We start from the raw sequence: 25884 nt of genomic DNA, 5'->3' as shown, positions 1-25884 counted from the left end.
AATATATTCAAATTTTTTTTAAAAAAAGTTTCATATTAAAAAGAAACTTTCCCACTTCCTCGGTGAACACTCCACTTTGAAACTTGAAAAACACCTGCCCTCCATACTGCCATCTTTCCCTGGAAACCGCTTTTCTACCTTGTCAACATCTGTGCGTCAGACATAGCTCATGCAGGTTGTAGCAAGACTCAGTCAAACAATTAAACTGCTTCTGTCATGCTTTTATTCACACTGTTCCCCATGAACTTACATCTCTCTACTGGTATTTCTTGACATTTTAACTTCTTTTCTTTTTACATCTTTACCAGATACTGCAGAAGTGTAGTTCTCAAAAGTACTTCAAGCATTCAGTTACAAAGGAAGTGGTGAATCTGTGGCTTGCTTTTCAGAGGTGTAGCAACCTCAAACAAACTGCAGTCAACAATTAGATACTACACATTTCTGGAAAATCAGACAATGCCACCACTGCCTTCTGGCATCCAGCAAAGGCGCTCTAGAGGTTTATTTTGCATATTAGTAGGTGGGGAAGATTTAGATTTATTGGAACTAAAAAACAGTGGAAGACTTGAAGCACTATATCAGAGAGCAAATAATTACTACAAAAAGTGAGTAGAAGATAATGACCATGCAGACATTTTTCTTTTCTTTGCATGTATATCTGAACAAGATATCAAGATAACAGGAAACACTTAAGTAAACTTGAGAACTATGGGACCTACAATTCCAGTCACTCCCTGTAAAATATATAAAATACAAAATCTCTAATATTGAGTTTTTACATATGCTGTTACACTGAAATAGCCCAGTGCCACTACTTAGATAATAAAAGTTCAACGCTGACCAAACACTCTCATAGTTCAATATTCTTTTATATTAATATTTATTAATTTAATACATTATTTAAGTGAGCCTCAGAATTATTTGGACAACAGCCAGGAATGAAAGCTCCTTATAGAGCTACTGATTGCCCTGATATACAAGGAGTGGTAGCTGATCTACTGCAGCACTAACTTAAGTCTATGAAAGAGATCTTACCATGTACGTCGGTATTGACAAAAAAAGAACAACTTTTCATAAATGAAATCACAGAACTATACATGAAGGAGAATATTATTTCAGGAACTTAACTGCAGATCTAAAACATCAACATTATGGATATAGTTGTTAAAACATAAGAATTTGCATAATTAGAAAGTTTACACAAATAACAAGCATACATCAACTATCTTTTCATCCAGTTAAGAGTAGGGATCACTTGAGGATTCTTCTTCAATGTCTCACAGAATTTAGAGAGCAAAATTTATGTTCTAAAGGCAGTCAACTGGAATAAAAGTACCATGCTTCCATATTACTTCTATCTTTAGAAAGAATCAAACAAAACACATTTTTTGAATATAAGAGAGTAATTACGGGCTTTTAACATCTGTGAAATGTTTTCCCTTCAGTTATAATAGCACAGAAATTGTATGGAGCCTGGAAAAACTGGCATAAGCTATTCCAGCTGATTCCAGATTTTGATAAAAGCAAGTCATAAAATAGCACGCTGAAACTTTAAAAAGTTGTAGAAAGACAAGCATCAATCAGCTAAGTTCTACAATTCTAGACAGTACAGACAGCTGTCAATTGCCAACAGAAAATTTCTGAACAGCAGAAAAGCTGCTGTTCATCTCTATCCTTACAGAAACTAAGCTTGAACAAAGATCTAGAAAAACATTTGAAAAGAGTTTAACTACTGATGTTTAAAAGAACCAAAAGCAAGTCTCCTGCCATCACCTAATTCACAAAAGATACAGTTCCTGTTAAAGACAGCTTATCCCTGAAAGATTAACAATAATTAGGATGGATATCTGTTGGTAAACAAAGAAACAGGAATCCAGTATGTTGTCAGAAAACAGGTTTTTAGGAGATGAAAAATTTATTTATAAACTGCCAACATTTAACAAAAAAAATTTTACACTATTTTCCACTTTCTACAGAAATACAATAACTTACAGCTGTGCTTAGTCCATTTTGTCAGTAATACATAAAAAAACAAGTCTGCTGATAAATAAGTGAAAAAAAATCTATTTACCAACCACCACCACTAAAATTGTACCTGTAAATTTTGGAAGACATCTGCATGGAATAGTTAGGACTGTAAGGGTGCTCTTTTTTTATTTTGCAATTAATTCTGTACTACTAGGATATGAAAAAATTAATTAATATGCAATACAAAATATTTTGGATAAACAAGGTAAAACTCAGTGTGCACAACAGGAAAGCAGTACTACTATCCCCTTCTATGTTTCTAAATAGACATCAAGAAAATGCATGTTTTATATGGTGGAATTTCAACTTCCCTTCACAGCAAAACTGGATTTATAACAATGAAAATCTATACTTGGCTAGGTTCCACCAAAAATAGACTAAAGGTGTGGTGAGAATTATCTAATACTACAGAACAACAAATAATTGTTGAAACCTTGAATTATGCTGATACATAATGTTGATTATACTAAAGTAAATTAGCTGTTACTTAGTTATAAGTATTTGTGAGATGAAAAGGTGACAAACATGCACTTTACTTTGGACCATAAATGCAGGTAACACGCTTGGAGAACAGCAACATTTAGGCCATCCACTATTTATTAAGACTTTCCCCCTTCAATACTGTACCAGTTACTACATGCCACTCAAGAGCCTACCAGTAGTCCCTGAATACCTTGCATAAACCTCAGGTGTGGATCTACATGCTACTGAAATGTAACACTTTCAAAACTGTTACCTTGGTTTGCACACAGGCATATGGTATGAAACGTTCTGACACTGGAAAACATTAAAAAACACATGGGGGCAGGGGAGAGAATGGGTGGAATGGCAGGGAGTGGGAGGAGGCCAGAGGTGGGAAAGAAGGAAGGATAAAATAAACAGGAAAAAAAACAGAGAGGAAAAGGAAGCTTTCTTAGCTACTGATACCCTGTAGTACCCTTGATTTTTCTCTAGCTGCCCTTTTAAACCTGTAACATCCCACGGCCTTAACAACTTCTTTCCACAGTGCCGATGAGTATACACTACCCTAACTGCTTTTTTCACTGAACCCATCAATAGGACCATTTGTGAAAGACAGAGAAGTCACTTAAAATTCATCACACTAAATATGCCATGGCTATCTGGTAGTGTCTGGTACCCTCTCCACAGTATGGCCTGATCCTAAGGCAAGGAAACGAGTGACAGTTTTGTCACTCATTTTTAACAGGTGTAAAAATAAAACATTCAGATTAGAAGTAACAACCAGATCCTGAAAATTACGTCTGTACAACAGCCCTGAAGGGTTTATTACTTACTTTAAGCTTTCCAATTTAATGAACACCCAAATTAAGTAAAAGATTTTACATAACAACTCAAGGCTTCCTTACATATTTTTTCTACCGAGAAACTAGTAAGAGAAAAAAACAAGTGTATGAGTAGAACATGCCCTTGCTTTCTTAAGCTTTGCATTTAGAATTATAAGCAATACTTTCAGTAATGCCCTGTGATTCTGGGCGCTCAGTTTAGAATTAATCACATTTTTGAATGAATCACATTTGTCTATGAGGAGAGCAACATTTTCCAATAAAACTGATCCCTTTAAGGAAAGCTCTCAAATCCAAGAGTTCTGAATCAGAAGCCATTCAAAATGAAGCATAATTCTGAAAAGATTTTTGGTATGTTTTATTTTTATAAAAAGAACATGAGAAAAATAATTGAAAATAAAGTACCAAAAAGATTACTTGTTTATATTCAAACACCAATTTAAGTTGCTAGTTTGCGCCTGACAAAGTTTTCTCAGTTTCCTGGGACGCTAAAGCACTTAATCCAAAATATGCCTGTTCATTTCCTTCCCAGAGGACTCCTGGAAGGTATGCCCCAGGTAGGTAATTGGCTGAGCACTCCCCAGTCCTCCCAGCCTGCAAGACCTTACAAACTTTTTCACAGTCTCAAACAGTTCCTAAATCACCACTAATGATTTGTTTGGTGTGCGCACATGTTGGAGATGGGGACTACATGGATATGCAGGAATGGAGGAGGGCAAGGGATTGCCGAATGGAGTTGGACGTGTGGAAGGTCCAGGAAGACCCTCCCGAACCCTGACTGCAACCTCATACTACGGACTTTCTCAGTTACCACTGTTATCCCCCATTTTTTGTGTTGTTCATGTTGTCTATACCTCTCCCTGTTCCAGAAGTTTCCCCAGGCAGGCAGGAGCTGTCAGCAAAGGGACAGCTACCACTGGCCAGCTCCCTCTAGGGGGCGGGCCTTGTCCTGCCTGTCACAAGTCCACACCCCTGTTCACTCCCCCTCAGTTCCTCAACCCTATAGTTGTTGGCGGATTTGCATGCTCCGCCTTAGTTCCACCCCCTTTCCAGAACCTTCCCTATCCCAGGTTATATAAACCCCTCTCCCCCTTAATAAAGTTGGATCAGCTCTGATCTGCGGATCAGTTCAGACCATCCTTGGCTCCTGGGTGTTTGTTCTCTCGTCGCGAGGGCAAACCTTACCTAGGGCCTGGGAACCCAGAGAACGACAACTCAGCTGGCAGTCTGCGAACCCCCGTCGCTGGTCTGGTCCCTTCCCAAAGAGACCAAGACTGCGACAGATGGTGCCGAAACCCAGGACTGTCGGCTGAGTCTGTCGTTCAAGATAGGCTCGCTGCTGTCCCGATTTGGTGATAGCCGCAGGAGTGTCTGAGACATTGCGGTCCGGCAGTCTCCCCCGGCAGAGACTGGGCATTGGCCCCACCTCATCGTTGGAGCAGGCGACTGACGAGAGAGGTGAGCTGTCGGGGTAGCCCCTACTCTTCCTACCCCCATCTCCAAATTCCCCAGAAGACTCGTAACAAACAACATGGGAGCTGCTCTTGGGAAATCTGAGCGCCCAATTTACAAGAAAATAAGTGCAGTCATCGAGTACCAAGGCCACAAGTATGATAAAGCCTCCCTGAAGGCCTTGGCTACATGGATAAATAGCCACCAACTGCAGATCCCAGAGGAATTAAATCTGGAACACTGGGACAATTTGGGGGCTTCACTTTGGAGAGCGGAAAAGAAAGGTGACAAAACGGCGGCAAAGGCGCTTATCGCCTGGAGGCTAGTCTATATGCTGCTCCAGGACCGCCAAAAGACTGGGCTCAGCCACCCGACCGTTAACTCGTCAAGGGCACACGATGGCGCCTCGCGGTCTTCGTCCTCCCGTACCAGCCCCAAGGTCGAGAAGAAGGACAAAATGGCGGAGGGGGGACACTGCATGACATGTGGCGAATATGGTGGCAGCGTGAAACACCTCGTGGCCTGGGACAATGAGGGAGGAGCTGTGGGAGGAGCCGCTGACGGGGAGCGTTGGGAGGGACCACCCGAGTACATGCCCCCAGAGGCACTGCCCAAAGGCTATGCCCCTCATGGCGTCATGGCCCCGCCTTCACCTGGTGGCCACGCCTCCGCCCAGGCCTCTAGCCCTGCCCACCTGGGACAACATGGCCGCGCCCATGCAGCTAGGCCCGAGGCCCACTCGACCGAGGCCTACCCACCGCTGCCACCGAGGCCTCCATGCCACCGTGCCCTGCCCAGTCTGCCCTGCGCTCCGGCACCGGAGAAGCCGTGTAGGCCCGAGGCCCTGGCCAGGCTGCAAGCCTTGCGGCAATCCGTGGTGCATAGACAGCTATCCGTTCGGATGTCGCAGGAGTGCCGCCGTGTCGCCCAGATAACATCGTCGCCTCCAAAGTGCGCACACCCACCGGCCCCGATAACACCGAGGGCTGAGGGTTGTGCTGAAATGGACAGCGAAGGGGAGTCGCACATCTCTCCCCCCGCTTGTCCCTCGAGACATTCCCCGGACTGTGACTACTCGGACTTGACACACACCTCAACGCCCAGGCCAAACACCCTTGACGTCATGGCCGCAGGCACGGTCCACGCTCTCCCAGCCTCCACCACCATCCAAGTGGAGGTGGTTCACCACATCGTTGAGGCACAGGAGAAAGTGTGGAAAGCCGTGCACGAACAAGCGGCCCAGGCAGGGGACTTAGACATGCTTAAGGCCTTCCCGGTACATGTGGAGGGAGGTAGGCCGCCACAGTGGAGGCCTATCTCCTACCCTGTACTAAAGGACATCAAGAAGGCCATTGCTGAGCATAACCTTGACTCCCCATACACACTAAGCCTCCTAGAGTCCTTCTTCCAGGCGTTCGACCTTACGCCGAATGACATCCGGCAGGTAACGAGCGCCTGGTTGCCTTCCCTCCAGTACTCAGCCTTTGAGACGGAGTGGAAGGCACTGATTCGGAACCATGTTAAGGAGGGGGACTTTGTCCCTATCCCTAGGGAGCTAACAAAAGATAGAGCGATTGACCAAATGTATGGGGAGGGAAGGTATGTCACCAATGCTCAGCAGGCCATGATTCCCCTGCCTATTCTACATGAGACGGCTGACCTGGCGTTTGAGGCCATAAAGAAGGTTGCTCAATCCAGTTCTAGTACACCATCATATGCGCTAATCTTCCAGGGTCCAAAAGAACCCTTTTATGATTTTGCGTCCCGGCTTAGGGAAGCCATCGCTAAACAGATCAGCGACCCCAAAGCCCAGGACGTACTCTTTAAATCATTAGTAGTAGAAAAAGTTAATGAAGAGTGCCGGAGAATCCTCCGGCCCCTGAAAGATCCCACGTTGCTAGAAATGGTGGAAGCATGTCGTAACATGGATTATTCTAAAAGAGACTTGGAAATCGTAGCTTGCACGGCTAGGGGCCGCTGTTACAACTGCGGCAGGGAGGGGCACTTTGAAAGACATTGCCCCGACCACCAACCACCACCCTCACCTAAGACTCTACCTAAATACAACTGTCAGCGTTGCGGAAAGGGGAAGCACTGGACCTCCTTGTGTAGGTCTGTGACTGACATCAATGGTGACCCGCTTCCCCCAAAGTCACCAAAATCGCAGTATTGGAAGCAGGTCACCTTCAGCAATCCCCCAACGCAATGCGAAGAGGGTGGTGGGCAGGGAAACTCCCCGCCGAGCGCCAGGAGGGGCGCGACAACAATAAGTGCCTCCCCGGCATGCCTCCAACGGGCTCACTCGGAGCCGAGCCTGCATTAGAGCGGGCTCGCTGCATCACCCTACACCCCTGTGATCCCTGTGTCATCCTAAAGGGGGAGGAGTGTTTGGTGAAGGTAACACCTCTGCAGCCGTTGGTGAAAGGGGAGGAGTACCTTCTACATCCAGCCGCGCAAGCCTCACAAAGGGGCATCATTGCCCAATCCAGACTTGTTGTTTCCAACCAAAACGACAATTTCAATGACAATGAGTTGACTGTATCTTTCCGAGTTCTTCTCCCCCCAGTCGAAGTCTCCTCCGCGGATCCAGTGGCTGTCCTTCTTCCAACATCACAACTGCAGCGTCATCAACCAACAGTGAGGGCAGTCAACTGGACCACAACCCTGACGGACGAACAGCCCCTGTTGTCTGTGGTAGCAGCCTCGCCCTTGGGACGAACGAACATCGAAGGGCTACTTGACACAGGGGCGGACATCACCATCATCGCCGTCAGGGACTGGCCTGATGCATGGCCAAAGGAAGAGACAATCCTGAGTGTTACTGGGGTGGGAGGAACTCTGCGACCAATGCAAAGTCGGCATATGCTGACTTTTACAGACTCTGACAATAATGTGGCCTCCTGTAGGCCACTAATTTTGCCGCTGCCGACGACGCTATGGGGGAGGGACATACTGGGGCAGTGGGGTGCCAAATTGAAAACAAATTTTTAATATCGGCCACTGGTGAGCAGCTGCTACCCAAACTCAATTGGCTGACACAAAAACCTATATGGGTAGACCCGTGGCCCCTTCCTGATGAAAAGCTGCACCAATTGGAAATACTAGTAAAAGAACAGTTAGAATTAGGCCACATCGCCCCATCAACCAGTCCCTGGAACTCTCCCATTTTTGTCATCAAGAAAGCGTCGGGCAAGTGGCGATTATTACACGACCTCCGGAAAATCAACGACGTGATGGAGTCCATGGGCTTAGTACAGCCAGGTATGCCGGCCCTATCCATGCTTCCTAATAATTGGCCAATTGTAATTATCGACATAAAAGACTGCTTTTTCCAAATCCCCTTGCACCCGGAGGATGTGGATAAGTTTGCCTTTTTGGTTCCAACTAGGAATGTCAGAGAACCCCATAAGAGATTTGCATGGAAGGTTCTGCCGCAGGGCATGAAAAACTCGCCCACGCTGTGCCAAATTTACGTTGCAAAAATACTATCCCCAATTTGGCTCCAAAATCCAACAGTCATCATCTACCATTACATGAATGACATTCTAATTTGTGCAGAGTCCAAAAAAGATGTAATTCGAGTTCTCAATTCGGTCACAACAGCGTTGCAGACCTTCCACTTTGAAATTGCACCAGAAAAAATCCAATGGGATTCTCCATGGCATTACCTAGGCTGGAAACTATCCCATTCCTCCATTACCCCGCAAAAAATTAAAATTGAATATGATATCCAAACACTAAATGATATGCAGAAACTATTAGGCAACATCAATTGGATTCGGCCACAATTGGGTATCACCACTGATGAACTTAGCCCCTTATTCGACCTGTTGCAAGGGGATCCCAACCTTGACTCTCCCCGTTCCCTGACAAAAGAAGCCAAAGAAGCCCTCCAAATTGTAGAACGCAAAATCTCGAAAATGCAGTCTCAACGGAAGCTGGTAGGTGTCCTGCCTGTCCTGGTTGTACTGAAGGGTCCCAAATAGCCCTTTGCCATCCTAGAGCAAGTTGACCTGCGACATAACGAAATGATTATATGGGAATGGGTCTTTCTCCCGCACTGCTTTTCCAAGACCTTAGTCACCTTCCCTGAGATGCTTAGTAAAGTCATTCTCAGGGCAAAGACGCGGTGCTGGGAGATGGAAGGCCAAGACCCATGTACCATCTTTCTACCCATAACGTCAGAGAATTACGACCAGATGCTTCTTCTCTCTACAGATTTCCAGTTGGCGGTACAGGATTTTGAGGGCCAAGTGCAATTCACCCTTCCGGGTAAGAAAATTATGCAAAAACTCAAATTTATCCCCCTAAATCTAAAAATCATGCGGTCCTTGACCCCTATTCCCGGCGCCGTCACCGTGTTCACCGACGGGTCGGGAAGAACGGGCAAGGCTGTGGTGACGTGGAAAGTCAAAGGCGAATAGTGCCATGACTGCCACGTCACCACAGGCTCTTCCCAAGTAGTAGAATTATCGGCAATGGTCAGAGCCTTTACCATCTTTTCCAACCAAGCTCTGAACATTGTCAGCGATTCGGCCTATGTAGTAAGAGTCGTTAAGAGAGCAGAACACTCCTACCTAAAAAAGTTACGCAACAGACAATTATTTACCCTGTTTCAGAATCTGATGACGTTAATTGGCCAAAGAGAGCACGCTTACTTTATTGTTCACACCCGCTCTCATTCCACTCTCCCTGGTCCCGTAGCGGAGGGAAATCGCCAAGCCGATATTTTGGCAGGTGTGTCTGTTGTCCCTAACCTGCTGCAGCAGGCGCGCGCCTCCCATGAATTTCTCCACCAGAGTGCAAAGGCGTTGCAGAAACAGTTCCATCTTACCCAAAATCAGGCCAAAGAGATCGTCAAAAGTTGCTCAGAGTGCCAGAAAGTTTCCCCCCTTCAGCCCTCGGGAGTTAATTCTAGGGGGCTGAAGCCATTACAGCTGTGGCAGACAGACGTCACACACATACCCCAATTTAGCAGACTAAAATATGTTCACGTATCAATTGACACCTTCTCCAAATTAATGATGGCGTCTGCCCACACGGGGGAAAAGAGTAAGGACGTTCAAAGGCACCTAACTGCAGCCTTTGCATTCATGGGAGTGCCGGCGCAAATAAAAACAGATAATGGCCCTGCATACGTTTCGGCCAGCCTGCAGACGTTTTTCCAGCAGTAGGGCATCAGACACATCACCGGGATACCTCACAATCCTACGGGGCAAGCGATAGTGGAATGTGCTCACCAAACTTTAAAGAACATGCTGAAGAAACAAGAAAAGAGCACCGCATCCCTAACATCCCAAGAAAAATTGGCCAAAGCCTTGTATGTCCTCAATCTCCTGAACCGCCAAGAAGGAAATCTGACCCCTACCCTTCGGCACTTTAATGAAAGCAAAAACCTGATTAACGAAAAACCAAAGATAATATACAAAAACCTTGAGACAGACAAGTGGGAGGGCCCCTTCCCCCTGATAACCTGGGGGAAGGGTTTTGCTTGTATTTCCACAGATACCGGCCCAAGATGGGTGCCCTCCAGAAGGGTCAAAATCTTCCAAGGACCTTCGCCCTCATCGCAGCAGCCACCTTCGTCTCCATAATGGACCCGTGTGCGATCCTCATCCTCCTCAACCTCATATCCCCGACCGAACACCGTCCCATCCCGTCTCCGGCGTCTCCTCCAAACCTACCACCTAAAGCTGCCCTTAGAGGCAACATATGGGCCGAGCTTTCTGATGTGATGAATTCTGGCAAAATTTGTCTTACCAGCACTAACACAGATGATCCCCTGAAATCTCACCTGACAGCTCTCCCCGACAGCTCCAAGGTCAGCCAGTTGTTCAACGATTATTATTTCCTATCTCCGGCTGACTCTGAACCTGTCGAGATAAAGATTTTAGGCTCCTCCCGCGCTAACGCTTGTTTTTCATTTCGCAAAACCTCCGCCCTTACTAACAATACCCTGACTCCCGATTCCCTTGCTTATCGCAATGTATCATTCTAGTGCCCTAACAATTGGTACAGAGAGCCTCTAAAATCCCATGTTTTCATCCCAAAAACCTTCCCAAAGGCTGGTTCCTGGTCTGCGGCGACCGCGCCTGGACAGGCATTCCATCACTGCCGGTAGGGGGTCCGTGTACCATCGGCCGGTTGGTCCTCCTTGACCCAGCCACCCCTACTATGCCCAGGCGCGTCAACGATGACCTGGACCCAGACAACTCAAAATCCACATTAGTATCCCTCCTCTCCGTTAACACCACCTCAGACCTCGACCTCTTAGATCGCTTTATTAACCGTTCTTTTGCAGGAAAGTCATATGAGCTCATTGACAAATATCTCAATCCTATTACCAACAAATTAACAAAAATCGCCCTGAACACTCCCGGCTCTCTAAACTACCGGGCAGCCGTCGACTACTTCATGCTCGCACGCATGATTGGCTGCTCGGAGAGGCCTAACCTGTGTTGTTTAGAATTTGACAAGCTGCAAGAGAGGACTAAATTTGCGTTTTACAACATCACTGAACTCAAAAATCTGCTCTCTGCAGCTCGAGCCCCTTCAAATTTTTATTCGAAAGACCTATTTGAAAGTGTTCAAATCCCTTTTATGCCCAATTGGCTAAAACAAATAGTGCTCATATGCCTTTCCTCCGCTTTCACTTACTCTTTAGCCTTTGCCAGAAATCTGATCATCAGAAAGGTCTTTCCTGAAGCAATACAAAACAAAAAAGGAGGAGATGTTGGAGATGGGGACTACATGGATATGCATGAATGGAGGAGGGCAAGGGACTCCCGAACGGAGTTGGACGTGTGGAAGGTCCAGGAAGACCCTCCCGAACCCTGACTGCGACCTCATACTACGGACTTTCTCAGTTACCACTGTTATCCCCCATTTTTTGTGTTGTTCATGTTGTCTATACCTCTCCCTGTTCCAGAAGTTTCCCCAGGCAGGCAGGAGCTGTCAGCAAAGGGACAGCTACCACTGGCCAGCTCCCTCTAGGGGGCGGGCCTTGTCCTGCCTGTCACAAGTCCACACCCCTGTTCACTCCCCCTCAGTTCCTCAACCCTATAGTTGTTGGCGGATTTGCATGCTCCGCCTTAGTTCCACCCCCTTTCCAGAACCTTCCCTATCCCAGGTTATATAAACCCCTCTCCCCCTTAATAAAGTTGGATCAGCTCTGATCTGCGGATCAGTTCAGACCATCCTTGGCTCCTGGGTGTTTGTTCTCTCGTCGCGAGGGCAAACCTTACCTAGGACCTGGGAACCCGGCGAACGACAACTCAGTCGGCAGTCAGCGAACCCCCGTCGCTGGTCTGGTCCCTTCCCAAAGAGACCAAGACTGCGACACGCACACATTTGTCCAAGTACCACGAAAATTAGGGAGAGTAAGACAGAGAGGGGAAGCAAGAGATCTGACTGCTTTCAGCAAACAGCCTGGCACCGACTGATACTGCTGGTTTCAGACGTGGGACAAGTCATCCATAGAAGTGTCTGTCTGCAGACCACCAGTGCTATATAAAAATAGCCAAATGTGGGAGATTTCTGCAGTTTTCACAGGACATAAATACAGTTCCGCCATCCATTCATTCACTCATACATGCACACTTATTGTGGGAGAATAAATATAGGTAATTTATTCATAGATAAGCTCTCTACTGATTACAAAAGAAAGAAAATAATCCCCATCTGACAGGAATTCATCCTATGACAAAGTAAAACCAGTGAAAAGCAAATTTCATGTTTTACATTCACTATCCTGCAGAACACTGCTCATTTGGCAGATTACTTTCCAGTGTCTTACTGTCCTGTCACAATTTTATTCTTTCTGCTATAAATTTACCATTTCTCTAATTTATCCTGGAAATCTACATAAGATTTACAATGGTAACAACTGTGCATCTGATAATTTTTCATAGAAAAAATATTGCAAAATATTATGTTTAAAAAGAGCTGTATAATCCCCTAATATGAAAGCTGAGAAAGTGAAGTATTTTTGCATATATCTTGATAAAATAAACTTTTCCCTAAATAGAATAGTACTTTTTTGAACATGACGGAATTATAAAATTAGTGTTTAATGACTCACTTGAACACTGTAGTGCTGTCACTACCTTGGACCTTAACGCTGTTAAAACTACTTAAGACAGCTATTATTTCAATTATATGAATGCAAAGACGACATTTCCAAGCGCACGTTTCAAGATGACTACCCAGTTTTAAATGTAGCCATTTAAAAAAAAATCTGGTACAAAAGGGAATGAACACAGTAGATATAAATATATTCTGCCTTCTAAAATTCTAGTACCTTGTGCCATTTACATTTTTTTAATAACAGGTACTTTTTCTGTTAAGAAAAATACCCAATCCTTTTATCCACTCATTATATGCAGCCATGCAGGAAATCTTACTGTATTAATGATGTATCAATTTCATAACTTTATTCACAATGAACATAGAGGTGTATACAGCTGCACCTCATCCAAGAAAAGCTCTTTGCTTCATCATATTCTGTTCAGAAAATGTCCTTTGAGCAAAACAGACACGTCCCTGTGGGGTTTCCCCACCTCTATCTATACAGTAGGATTTACAGCAGGTTCCAGATGGTGCAGATAAAGATATTTAATAAACTAAACTTCAGTTAAGAGTTCTGCTTTTCAGAGTAAGTCTGTTTGTACCTAAGAGTCTGACAGCTATCAAAAAAGCTTTTGCAGTTCTAGCATTCCGAATCCTAACAAAATACTTTAAAATATTAAATCTAAGATGTACAGTGCATAAACACAGATAATGTAAAATGCTTCTCCATCATTACAACTTACGTATTTGAGATAATGACCATTCTCCTGAATAGCACTAGGGAACTCAGAGTGCTGTCAGGAGCTTCCTGCAAGACTGCAATAGCAATTTACAGTAGAGAATAACAATATGATGCAAACAAGATGGTAAAGTCTACCGTACATCACTGGGTAGATACAAAATATGATGCTAGCAAAAAAAAACCCACCAAAAACAATTTAAAAGCCAGTTATTACATATTTAGCTTTCTTTTTTGTCAATAATTATACACTGTAAAAATTTACTCTAAATCACTATAATAGACTATGCCCTGAGAAGTAACATTACACATTAAGCAAAAGCCACTAGGAAGTGTCAGGTCTGTAACTCAAGAGTAATACAAGGAATTCTCTGGAACCACCCATTTCCTCCATTTTTCAGCAATGCATTGCTTCTTCAGAGGAAAAACATAATGACAATTTATGTTCCTTCTAGGTTTTCCAATTTTAAGCACAGGATCTGTTTTCCTTTTCTCCTTCAAACTCTCCCTGGGAAACTAGACGGCTTCATAAAGCTTTTGTTTTTCACATCTGAAAGAGAATAAATATAGGCCTAGCATGAAGTTCTGAAAAAACTCATCCTGATGAACTCCAATTAATGACATCAGTCAAAGTACTTCTTGGGAGGTAGTCAGAGTTATATATACACATTAGGACACCTCACCAATGCTTTACTACATTCTTCTTTGCTAGCTGGAAGAACAGAGAAGAGGTTGAGAAGAAAACATTTCTCTGAGGATATGGGGAAAAAAAAGAAGGAAAATTATCTTAGACAGGGACACTGAACTTCCTTTGAAACTAACTTGAATGTTAAGTGCATTCAAGAATAGGTGAGTTACACCCTTTCCTTTTTATCTGCCACTAATAACACAGGAAGAATCTAATTGTAAATACCTCACTGAATACAAGACAAAGATCCATTAGAAGTCACATCTGTGCTTCACTTCATTGCTTTTCCCAAAATTTTTCTAGGAGATACAATTCAGCAGTCGTGGGAGTTTTGCCCCACAATGGAAGTGCAATGGTTCACAACCTTGTCAAAAATTCAATCATTAAATCTCTAAATAGACTTAAATTATTCTTCAATTATTCTCTGGTAGTCACATTTTGCTCATTGTACTATATGTTATTCTGAAAAAGTATGCTTGCTGAGTCTCACTATGCAGACAAACCTTCCCAAAACCCTTTGTTTCTACTCAACAACATTATACAGTACTGTTTTAAAAATTCATTAATTAACTACTTAGGAAAAAAACTCACTCCCAGCCATAAGGTCTAGTTACACATTCTAATTAAGCAGCACTAACACAAAACTGGAAATCCCAGAAACTTTCATTGTAAGACAAAAATCTAAGCTTCCTCACTGTATTACCATTTTGCCTATTTGTCTTAAAGCAAATAATATACGGCAATTAATCAACAATTTACTTTATCCCCTATTTAAATGACACATGGATTTTGTTGTGTGAAGAATGAGAAGTTAATAAAACATAAATATGCAGACATGAGTAGATTAACAAATATTCATCAGAGCAGCTATAGCAATGTGTTCCACTAACTTCATAAACGTTTGCTATTGTAGCTATCTTTAATGCTGCATGTGTCTCCAGTGACTGTAACGCACAATAAAAACCAAATGTCATTGAAATAACAGTTAATATATATTTAGCAGCTCATAGTTTAGCTCCTTAAAAATGTGATTCCTTCTATTGCAATTTCTGTAATTTTAAACTACATTTGTTCCTCAAAACCCTTTGTTCTTAGCACAAATTTCTACAAAGACTAATCTGGTGAGCAAAATGAATTTGCATCAATTCAAATGACACATACTGCAGTGTAAGACAAAATAAGGAAAGATGATGAACGTTACATGAAGATGTTTACAGGTGTACAAAATTTGATTTTGTATTTGAGGGAACTTCAGAAAGCAAGAGCCCTGTGTTTTGCAGCGTCTGCTGGATATTTTCTCCCCAAGAATGTTCACTGACTTGGTTTTCAGTCTCTTGTCTCCAAAACACAGAACAGCTGTAATACCTTACTTAAAAAAGCAGCTGTTATGTGTGTTGATTACCAATGGCCTGAAGCCACTTCTCTTGATTTTCAGGCAAGGCCCAAATGGGACTCTGCAGTACTACCAAATGGCCAGACAGGAATGTTGCAAAGATCATAGTTTCAGAACTTCACATCAGCTTTGAGCTTAATGCTATTTGTTACAAGTACGTTTTCTGTTATTTCATGTGTGAAGCTTCAGGACATCAACACCTTCAAGCAATTTAGATATTATTTTTTTCTTTCATCTAATTTATATGAATAATAAAATCAAAGGTCAAATTTAACAGTTTATTGTTTGCATTTCTTTCAAAGCAACAAATATGATTTGTTTCAATTTTACTGCTACTGTTTAGTTTTCTATGTGGCAGAGTCTGGTCTGAAAACATTTCCAAATGTAACTACTTTTACTGGATTTCAAAAAAAGTGTGGGGGCTTATTTCCATCAGGTGCAGACTTTAAAAACTCACTCTTGAGAGCTATACTACAGCCATCACTGTTCTAAAAATAATAAAAATACCAGCACCATCTCTAATCAGAGTTCTCAGAACATTTTCCAAGTATTAAAATTCAGTGCAATTCTGCTCAGTAACATAGGACCAAATCGTGTCTTCCTGCAAGAATGCATCACTTGTGCTGACATGAATAGGAATTTACGCATGTACTATAAGGGAACCTGTTTAAATGTTCTTGGTGGAAAGATTGTCAAATTCAGTAGCATGGAACTTCCACAGTGAGAAGCCTTTCCCCTCCGAGAAAGCTAACTAAGCCTCCAGATTATAGTCTGGAAGTAATATATAATAGGTTTCAAGTCAGATTCTAGTATTAGTATTTTCCTCTTCCAGTGCAAGAAGAGAACAGCTCTTCCTTTCCAAAGTTCAAGAATTATTTCTTGTCATGTTCCCACTTCCAAGGCTGCTCCTATCACTACTATTTTTCTCATGAACAGGTAATTTTTGCAAAGGCAAACAGAACACACAACTACATTACTAAGTAATCTAGGACCAAGAACATGATTCTTAACACTTGAGGTCATGCTTTTCAGGTTCATACCAGTTATTAATGGGACACTAATTAATGGGATATTTTTAATCAAGCTGACCCAGCTTTTATACTTCAATGTATTATCCACACTCAATAAATATTAGGTTCTCTGAGATGGGTAGAAGTTCTTGCTCAATTTAAGTTCTGGAGTTCAGACTCCAGTTGTACCTGAACGTACCCATCTGTCAGTAATCACACAGGCAACATGTTATGACAAGATTATCCTCTCAAGCCATTCCCACAGCTCTTTAAGACAGTAGTTATGCTCTTCTGCAACTACAACAACCAAGACAGCATCCCAGAGCACCTCAAAACTAATGACCAAACATCCCTAGCTGCAGAGAGGTAGGAGTGTGGATGCCCTCTGAGACAAAACTTTGACACAGAAGTGCTCATGCCTAAATCAGTCTTACCTAGGTACTGTAAACACAACAGTGGACACATTTAGAACTATCTTTGTTAGCTACTCTGTGCCTGAATTGAGTCATGAACATACTCTCAAAGACTACAAGTAGTCTGCTTTTATTTTGAAATGCAAGAGTAAACGCCATTCATCAAACTATTTAGAAGTGCTGGAATTTCACATTTCAAGTGCCTTTTAAAATTTGAAATGATACTTTTTAAGCAGGCTACGTGTGTTTTTCCTCCCTCATTGTTTCTCTCTCTCTGCAACAGAAGTAGCATCTTGAAACTTTATCACGGTCAAGAGGTATATTGGACAGGAAGTATGTACAGCAATTCTGACGAGGACACTAAATTGAAAATAGAATTCCCTCAGTGAATAGTATGTTTTTAGAAGAGACAATGTCATTGTATAGACTTCTACAGCTGTACAGTGTTTCCCCTTGGTCTTTGGATCAGCACAATTCTACTAGTATAAAAAATCCCTTATACAGATAAGTTCTAAGGAAATGATAAAATGCACTATTCCTATTTAATTTCAAATTCCCTTAAACTTTACAGTTATGTAAACAGAGATGTGTGGTTGAGTAAGAGCTCTTAAGGAAGAGTAAAAACAAAAAAACCCCAAAGACTGATGTTGAAAGAACAAAATAGAAGAGATAACTCGCTCCTGCTGTCACTTTTTTTTTAACTGTAGACCTGTCAGAAGTTACTTTTTACTCCATCAAATACTGGACTTGCATGGTTTTGGTTAAGTACAAGTTACCAATGTGTGATTTAGGAGACTGAGATTTTGTAGTGTACATAATACATTCAGAAATGTTATCAAGTGTGATTAATTCTGGATTATTGAAATAAAATAAACAAACACCAAGTAAGAAAGGAAGGCAGTCTGTTTTAAGAAAATTATTTCCAAATACAGCTCTGACTGTAAGTGCGTGAACCCATGTTTGAACTATTTTCTGTCACATTTTTCTGTGTCATGATTTCAACTTCACAGACTGGCCTATTAAGCTAAAATTAACAACTAATAAGAAAACAAAAACCCACTAACATAGTAAAAGGCATGATGGCTCCAATACCATTACTGGAGGCTTGAGAAAGAAACACTGTGGTCTGGTGTCCTACCAAAGGTTGTTAATACAAAAATAATAGCACTCACTAAATATAGTCTGCATCCAATAAGGAATAGCAAGACGCCATATAGTACGGAGGAACAATGTGGAAACAGGTTTAGAAGTTACTAATAGATTCTCCCATTCTTTTGTTAGACACTGTTTCACAATCATTTCAGACTTTTTTTGTTTTACCTCTTCTGTTAAAAGAAAAAAGCCAAATGATTCAGAGTTAAGCAGAATTTAGAAAATAAGAAAATGTCATGGTATGAAGCTGACAGAGTGATGTCTTAAAAAGATTAAGGAACAAACTGCATTTGCTAAATAAAAAGGTACGCCAGTTCTTTAATAAACTGACAGACTCCTACTCTGAATTTGAACTTCAGGACTGACCATCAAAAGAGAGAGAAACATAGAGCTGGCTAACACTTGCAACCAAGACATGCATTTGTGTCTGAAAGGAGAATATTGCACTGAAAGAACCCTGAAAGCTTTAAATGCTTCCTTCACTGACCTAAAAATGTCACTAACCATTTCCTATAAGCAGTAGCAAACCTGGCTTGGTCCATGTCCCTACAAGTTAATAAAACTTTATCAATGAACCGGTATTCCATTTCTGGACCAACAGAGTCCTGCATAGGAGCACGCTTCAGGCGTTTTGTTTCTTGTGTATAACCTTGTTTGCTGCTGGATTCATTCAAACCATCAACATCCATAGCTTGTGCCATGTGACTTGTTGCAGGACTGTGGTGGGAATTATTCAGAGTTTCATCACTGCTGTCCGCAGATGACACCACTGCACTCAGAAGAGGAAGTCTGTTGCTTAGGTGCTGTTGAAGGTAGAACACACACCTCCTTCAAAGGAAAAAAAAGAAGAAAAAAGTCATGCACTGAAAATAATCTGCTGTTGCTTCTGAACTGCTTCAATTAATTTGCCATCCCACCAGATTCCCCCCTAGATACAAAATCTGCTGTCACTGCTTATGCTCTACAAAAAAGGGTTTAGTGTCACTTTGGCAAATCTGCTGTTACCTAGTCAGGAACCTGCAACCAGCTAGTTAAGCAAAGGTTTTCTGCAGCTACTCTATTTTCTGTCTACCTTTTGCTCATCATTTGTCCTTTAAACATTTTAAGTGTGAGGATGCTCATTAACGGTACCTTGTCTCTCTTGCACAAATTATAGGAACAAGCAGAGCTCACATCAACAAGATACTTAAGCCAAATCAGTTTTTTCATATAATAGTTCTGATTACGCTCTTGAATGTCTTCCAAAGGCTTAAGACTGGGCAGTTTAAAAATCTTTTACTGAGTGGTACTTTTAAAAATCACAACCACAATCTGTTTGGAAATATCAGGCAAAGAACAACCCACAACTGAGAAGAAAACTCTTCTGACCAAGTCCTCTTACCTATGACACCACAAGGTTTCGTGTCCTGGGTAATTATCTATCAGTTCAGTACAGAGCTCCATCTCTTCCTCTAAATGGCGGGGGAGATCCACGCTCTGCTCCTCTGCACAGGCAGCTTCTGTCCCTGAGTTCTCCTCCTCCTTCTGAAGGTTAGGGCTTTGTTCATTTACCAGTATGTTACTGTCAGTCACAGTTCTGCCTATCAAGGCATTGAGTAAGAACTGGCGATAATGAAATCCACTATGGTCTGAGACATGCATGGATACCCAATATTTAGTGGATGAAAGTTCATCGAGAAGAACCTGAAACAAAAAGGAGGGAGTTACGAACCAGTATAAAGGAGGAACTTACCATCACTGTTTCTGCATCACTGCAGAAAAGAACTTAATACTTCTTCCAAACTCTGAAAAGGTAGGTTTCTCAGAACCCTTCCCACAGGCTGATGGGGAAAAAAACCCAAACCCCTTATGAGAAGAAATAAGCAGTGGTTTAAGAATGTCAAAATAGTTAGGAATAAATAGAGAAGGTAGAGATAGTACACAAAATTACACTGATGATCGTTTTAAAAATTTTACTTTTTGCCCAATGGATTCTGGGTGTCAGAGGGTGGGTGAGTTCAATAAAAAGGATAAAAAAAATGCTTAAATTAATTTACACCTTCATTTTTCAGGAAAGAATGTCAACCAGTAACATTATGTTTCAAGTCCTAGAGACTGAGGAATACTAAACTATTTGTCCATAATCAGTTTGCTTGAGTTGGTAATTGACGAACCCCTAGAAAGGCTTTCACAATAGCGGTGGTAAATACTTACATTGCTGACTGCAGCTCTGTCTGTAACACTGCTGAAACTAAGAATTTTCTCTTAATTTTGAATGCTTTTAAAAATTCGAAATTCATTTCTGGAGAGACAGGCAAGTTTTGTTACCAGACACAGTTTCCTTTACTTTGTTTTCTCTATTAGAGCTAGTGCTTTTATTTCTTTACATGTCTTGAATTCTTTCCTCACACTGCTCCTCCCATGGAGTTTAAACTCTCCAAAGAGATCAAAAGTATCTCTTTCATTTACTTCTAAAGATTTTGAATAGAATCTTTCTTCTATACTCTTGTTTTTAATCTTTTCTGCTAAGCTACCTACATCACTTAACAGGATTAGCTAATGCAAAGCAACTTTCATAGGTAGAAGTCTCTTTTTAGTCCTGCCACAGGAAAGGCAGAGCCTCCCACAAAGAGAACCACAGAAACATGCAAGGCTAGTCATACACCATTTTTGGTGTATCTGTTCTAAAAGAAACTGGGACAAATATAAACAGTGTAAACAGTGCCTTCTACCTGAGATACTCAAGTTTTTTTATATAGAATCATAGAATCATAGAATCGATTGGGTTGGAAAAGACCTCCAAGATCATCGAGTCCAACCCTTGGTCCAACTCTAGTCCATTTACTAGATCATGGCACCCAGCGCCACGTTCAATCTGCATTTAAAAATCTCTAGGGATGGTGAATCCACCACCTCTCTGGGCAGCCCATTCCAATGCCTGATTACTCTTTCTGGAAAGAATTTTTTTCTGATCTCCAACTTAAATTTCCCCTGGCAGAGCTTAAGGCCGTGCCCCCTTGTCCTATTGCTGAGTGCCTGGGAGAAAAGACCAGCCCCCACCTGGCTATACCTTCCCTTCAGGTAGTTCTAGACAGTGATGAGGTCACCTCTGAGCCTCCTCTTCTCCAGGCTAAACAACCCCAGCTCCCTCAGCCTCTTCCCATAGGGCTTGTGCTCCAGTCCCTTCACTAGCCTCGTTGCTCTTCTCTGGACTCGCTCCAGCACCTCAATATCCTTTCTGAACTGAGGGGCCCAGAACTGAACACAGTACTCAAGGTGTGGCCTCACCAACGCAGAGTACAGGGGAAGGATCACTTCCCTGGTCCTGCTGGCCACGCTATTTTTGATACAGGCCAGGATCCCACTGGCCTTCTATCTTGCCTTCCCCATACAGATCAGCAAGCTAAAGGTCAACAGTAAATAACAGCCCCCACACAGGATTCTTAAGGGGACTAAAACTCCCTGTCTCCAGTTCTGCACTTTAAACCAGGTTTAAACACTTTAAACATCAGCTTCTCCATCCTCAGCAGAATTGAGCTTACTATTTTAAACTTCTGAATTTTAAAATTTGGCAGTCTATTAAAAACATGAGGCTTAGAAAAATCAGACCATCCTTTATTCAGCTGGAATTGATACTATGCATATTGTGTACAACCTAGATCTTGGAATAATGCAATTCAATTACCTGACCTATTTATAAGCTGCAAAGTTACAGGAGAACATCTTATTTACACATTTTAACTCCCTGTACATAGGGAACAAAATGATTCCCAGGGTCACTTCTTACCTGAACTAGAAAACCTCTTGTGAAAAAGCAATACAGAAGATTGCCACTAAAATCTCTTTAGAGCTACAAAAACACGAAGTCTCTCATCTAGGAACCTCAGAGTAGCAGTGGAAGATGCTTCAAACAAAAAAGCCAGCTAATGTCTTAATTCAAACAGAGGCTTTTCACCAAGACAGTTTCCTGCATTTCCACCCTGAGCAGCACAAGCCTTTAGCCACTGTTCTGTGAAGCAAAGAAGAAACTGTATGAAAACACCTCCCTCTCCACAGCCTCTCATAAAGGGCTGTCTTCTGCCTTCGGACTACCATGGGCCTGGCACCCTCCTCCACGACACATGTACTCACTGACCTTTATCTCAACCTCTGTGTCTGCACTCCCTCTTACACCCTCCCTGACCCAGTGCTTGTTTGTTTTAAAGTGCTTGTTCAACCATAAACTGCAGCTCAAAACCTTCTCCCTGGTCTGTGGCACTGAGGAATTGAACAGGAACTGTAATGGAGGAAGAAAACTTTTAAGGATAACTAGAAAACATGGCAATGTCTGCTTGCACAAAAGACAAGTACCTTTGGAGGCCCAGTCATCTAAGAAAAAGTCAAGGCCTTGATGGGGATGCCTACAAAAACAATGACTTTGTCTTATGAACATATTTCTACCTTCTGGGCATCACACATAAGCGATGTTGCCTCAGGACAATCACCCCACCACTTGGCTTGCTTGTTAGTTTTCTTTAAATTGGGCCTGATCAGTCACTCTCCATCCTGTAATTATAAAATTGAGTATTCCTATCTAAAGAAAACAAAGGAGTTTGTCAGCCCTTGCTAATCTACACCCTACTTTTTGTACATGCATGATTTCACTGAAGTAACAAGACATGTATGAATTTTACTAGACTATACCCATACCACTCTCTTATTCTGCTTCTCTAACTGTGTGCCAGCCTATTAGTAGGTGTCTGGAGTCCATGGTCTTCCCTCATTAACTAACTGTACTGTCACACAAGAAAGCTGAAAATAGGCTTTCTAAAGCAAGTACTCCACTACCATAAAGATTAGATTAGTTTAAAACACTCTATTCTTGACAAATCCATATTAATGAACACTATTCAAACACTATGTAAACTTGCTAATGCCATTTAAATTATGCAGTAAAAACAAACCAAGATTTCTATATTGAAAGAAGATAATGTTTTTTATTGTGCAGTGTAAGAAAGGCAGAGCATCTATATCCTGTGAGAAAATCTTCCTCCAGGGGCAAAACTTTGTCCTCTAGAATTTTAAATCCTTTTCCCAGGGCTTGAACTGAGATTCAGTCTGCAGAAGCAGATCAAACCAAAGGAAAAAGGCAACCCAAACCCTATCAAACAACCGACCCATTGAAATTCTCCAAAGCAGGCCAGCAGCTTCATAAATGACAAACCTCTTTTGAGAAGATCTAAGTTCAATGATAACATATAATTCATGTTTCTGAGCCTCTGCTTCCTTGTACACTTGGCAAAGTTTGTATCGGAGCAGAGATGTGTCCCCAAAAGAAGGTACTCCTACTGAGCAGCACAGTTGACAACAGAAGGATGGGATGCCATCCAGGGAGACCTGGATAAACTTGAGAAGTGGGCCCAAGAGAACCTCATGAAGTTCATCAAGCCTAAGTGCAAGGGGCTGCACCCAGGTTGGGGCAATCTCAGACATGAGTAGAGACAGGAATTCATTGAGGGCAGTCCTGTGGAAAAAGACCTGGGTGCTCGGATGGAAGAAAAGCCAGCCATGAGCTGGCAACATGGCACTTGCAGCCCAGAGAGGCAGCCGCATCCTGGGCTGCATCAAAAGCAGCACAGGCAGCAGGTCAGGGGAGGCAAAATTCTCCCCCTCCACTCTGCTCTGGTAAGACCCCAGCTGGAGTGCTGTCCAGCTCTGGGATCACCAGCATAAGGATGTGGACTTGTTGGAGCAAGTCCAGAGAAGGGTGACGAAGATGCTCAGAGGTCTAGACCACCTCTCCCATTAGGACAGGCTGACAGAATTCATTGAGGCTTTCCAGTATCTTAAGGGAGCTTACAAAAAGGAGGGAGAGGGACTTTTTATACGAACAGGTAGTGACAGAACACGGGACAACCGTTTTAAACTACAAGATGACAGGTTTAGATTTTATATTTGGAAGAAATTCTTTGCTCAGAGTATGGTGAGGCACTAGAACAGGTTGCCCAGAGAAGTTGTGGATGCCTCATCCATTGAAGGGTTCAAGTCCCAGCTGGATGGGGCCCTGAGCAACCTGAGCTAGTGAGTGGCATCCTTGCACATGACATGGTGGTTGGAACTAGTTGATGGTCTCTTCCAACTCAAACCATTCTATAATTCTATGCACCTGTGTATTTTTGTGAAAATATGTAATGCCTGCTTTTCCCCTGTTCTCCTTCATATTTGCTTTTTTCCTTGCATCTCATCTTGCAAATAATCAGTGTATAATTCTGCCTTTTAAAGTTACCGAGACAAAAATTTTACCTCAAGTTTCTTTGTGTCTTTCATGTTTCACACTTTTTCCTAATTTTCCTGTATCCCAAACACCTTCTCCTAGGCCATCTGAAGAGATGCACTGGTGGTGTCATGAAAAAGACCTAGGGCCAACATGGAGACTTTCCAATGGGTTAAACACATGATGGAGGAACAGAAGCACCAGTGAAGTTTTGCCACCAGAGGTAAGAAAACGCCAGATGGACAATCCTAGACACAAAACTGTAACTTCCCCAAGTCTTCATTCGGAAAAAAAAAAGACCAATAGGGGAACTGGGATGGCAGGGAAAAGCAAATAGACTTGGGAATGAACAAATTTAAACACTTCCTTCATAGGTATACTTGGGATGATTCGTCACACAAAGCACTGACAACTGAAAATGAATAAACCCACCACAATAACACCTGTTCTGCAAAGAGTTATTTCTATCACAATGCAATTATTTCTGTTTAATTAGATTAGTAAGAAATAGCAACTGCAAAAAGCACTCAGGGTGTTACTTTGATCTTCAGAATACTGTTACTAAGCTGTTTAGGATTAACTTCAGCTTTTTGTTTGTTTTAAGGCCTAAAATGGCTTGGATTTTATTTACCAGAGCAAACTCCCTTACCCTTTCAAGAAAGCTATTAAAGAACTTCAGTGGAAGTTCCTGTTTTCTATTAGTATGGACCTCTAACCATAACTTTTAACTTCCAGTCTATCTCAATCCTGCAATTCTTCTGAGTTTTCCATAGCTATGTTTTCATACAAATTTGCCAGGCAGATGTGTCCAAATTCTACACTGCCTCTGTCATGGAATCTGGAACATGCTTGCTGTTTTCTACCAATCTTAATACAACTATTTTTTAAGTTTCTCAGGTGACAGCTAACAGAAAGTGCCAGTAAAACAACATCCACTGCTAGTAGTAGTTGACTTGCAAGACATAAAAATAATGGCTACAAGTGACTCTACAACCTCCCCTAAATTCCTCTCTCACCCAGCTATGTGGCAAAATGAAGCAACTGCCCTGGAAAGTGAGTGATGTGTCACTGTATCAGTCTAATACTCACAAGGAATTCACCTAACAGCCTAGAAAACACAGAATTACAAAACCACCTACATAATTTTAGACCATGTCAGGTTAATTAATTCAATTTGCTGCAGGTCTTCATGTTTTAGACGTGAAATATTCACTTCTGCATAAAGGGTCCCTCCAGTACCTGAAATAGCTTGATCAGCCCTCATAAATACTGTAAAAAGATACTGTTGGAGCTAAGAAACTAGTTACAAGCACTACTATGCTTTCTCTGAAATTCCTGCTGTCTTTACTTGATCATTCAATATTCTGAAATCACAGGTAAGCTGAACAAGTTTATCAAAACAAGGC

The 25884-nt window shown here is 42.1% G+C and overlaps 1 protein-coding gene across 3 annotated transcripts in view; it reads right to left on the bottom strand.

Moving 5' to 3' along the window:
* Window positions 1-240: 240 nt before the first annotated feature.
* The window catches only part of PTAR1 (protein prenyltransferase alpha subunit repeat containing 1), a 56935-nt gene continuing 31291 nt past the window's right edge, over window positions 241-25884 (bottom strand). Inside the window, exons 6-8 of one of the 3 annotated variants that reach the window (XM_071581622.1) lie at window positions 19628-19929; window positions 18896-19074; window positions 241-14140 (exon numbers count right to left, since the gene is read on the bottom strand). In XM_071581622.1, the coding sequence (XP_071437723.1) occupies window positions 14088-14140; window positions 18896-19074; window positions 19628-19929 (534 nt within the window). In that variant the 3' untranslated portion in view covers window positions 241-14087. Of the gene's footprint in view, window positions 14141-17986; window positions 19075-19627; window positions 19930-25884 lie in introns of those variants that run through there. The other 2 variants (XM_071581621.1, XM_071581620.1) reach the window with 2 other exon arrangements.

This window comes from Pithys albifrons, chromosome Z (genome assembly GCF_047495875.1).
Source record: "Pithys albifrons albifrons isolate INPA30051 chromosome Z, PitAlb_v1, whole genome shotgun sequence".
NCBI classification, from domain to species: Eukaryota; Metazoa; Chordata; class Aves; order Passeriformes; family Thamnophilidae; genus Pithys; species Pithys albifrons.
This window is presented reverse-complemented; position numbering and strand designations above follow the sequence as displayed.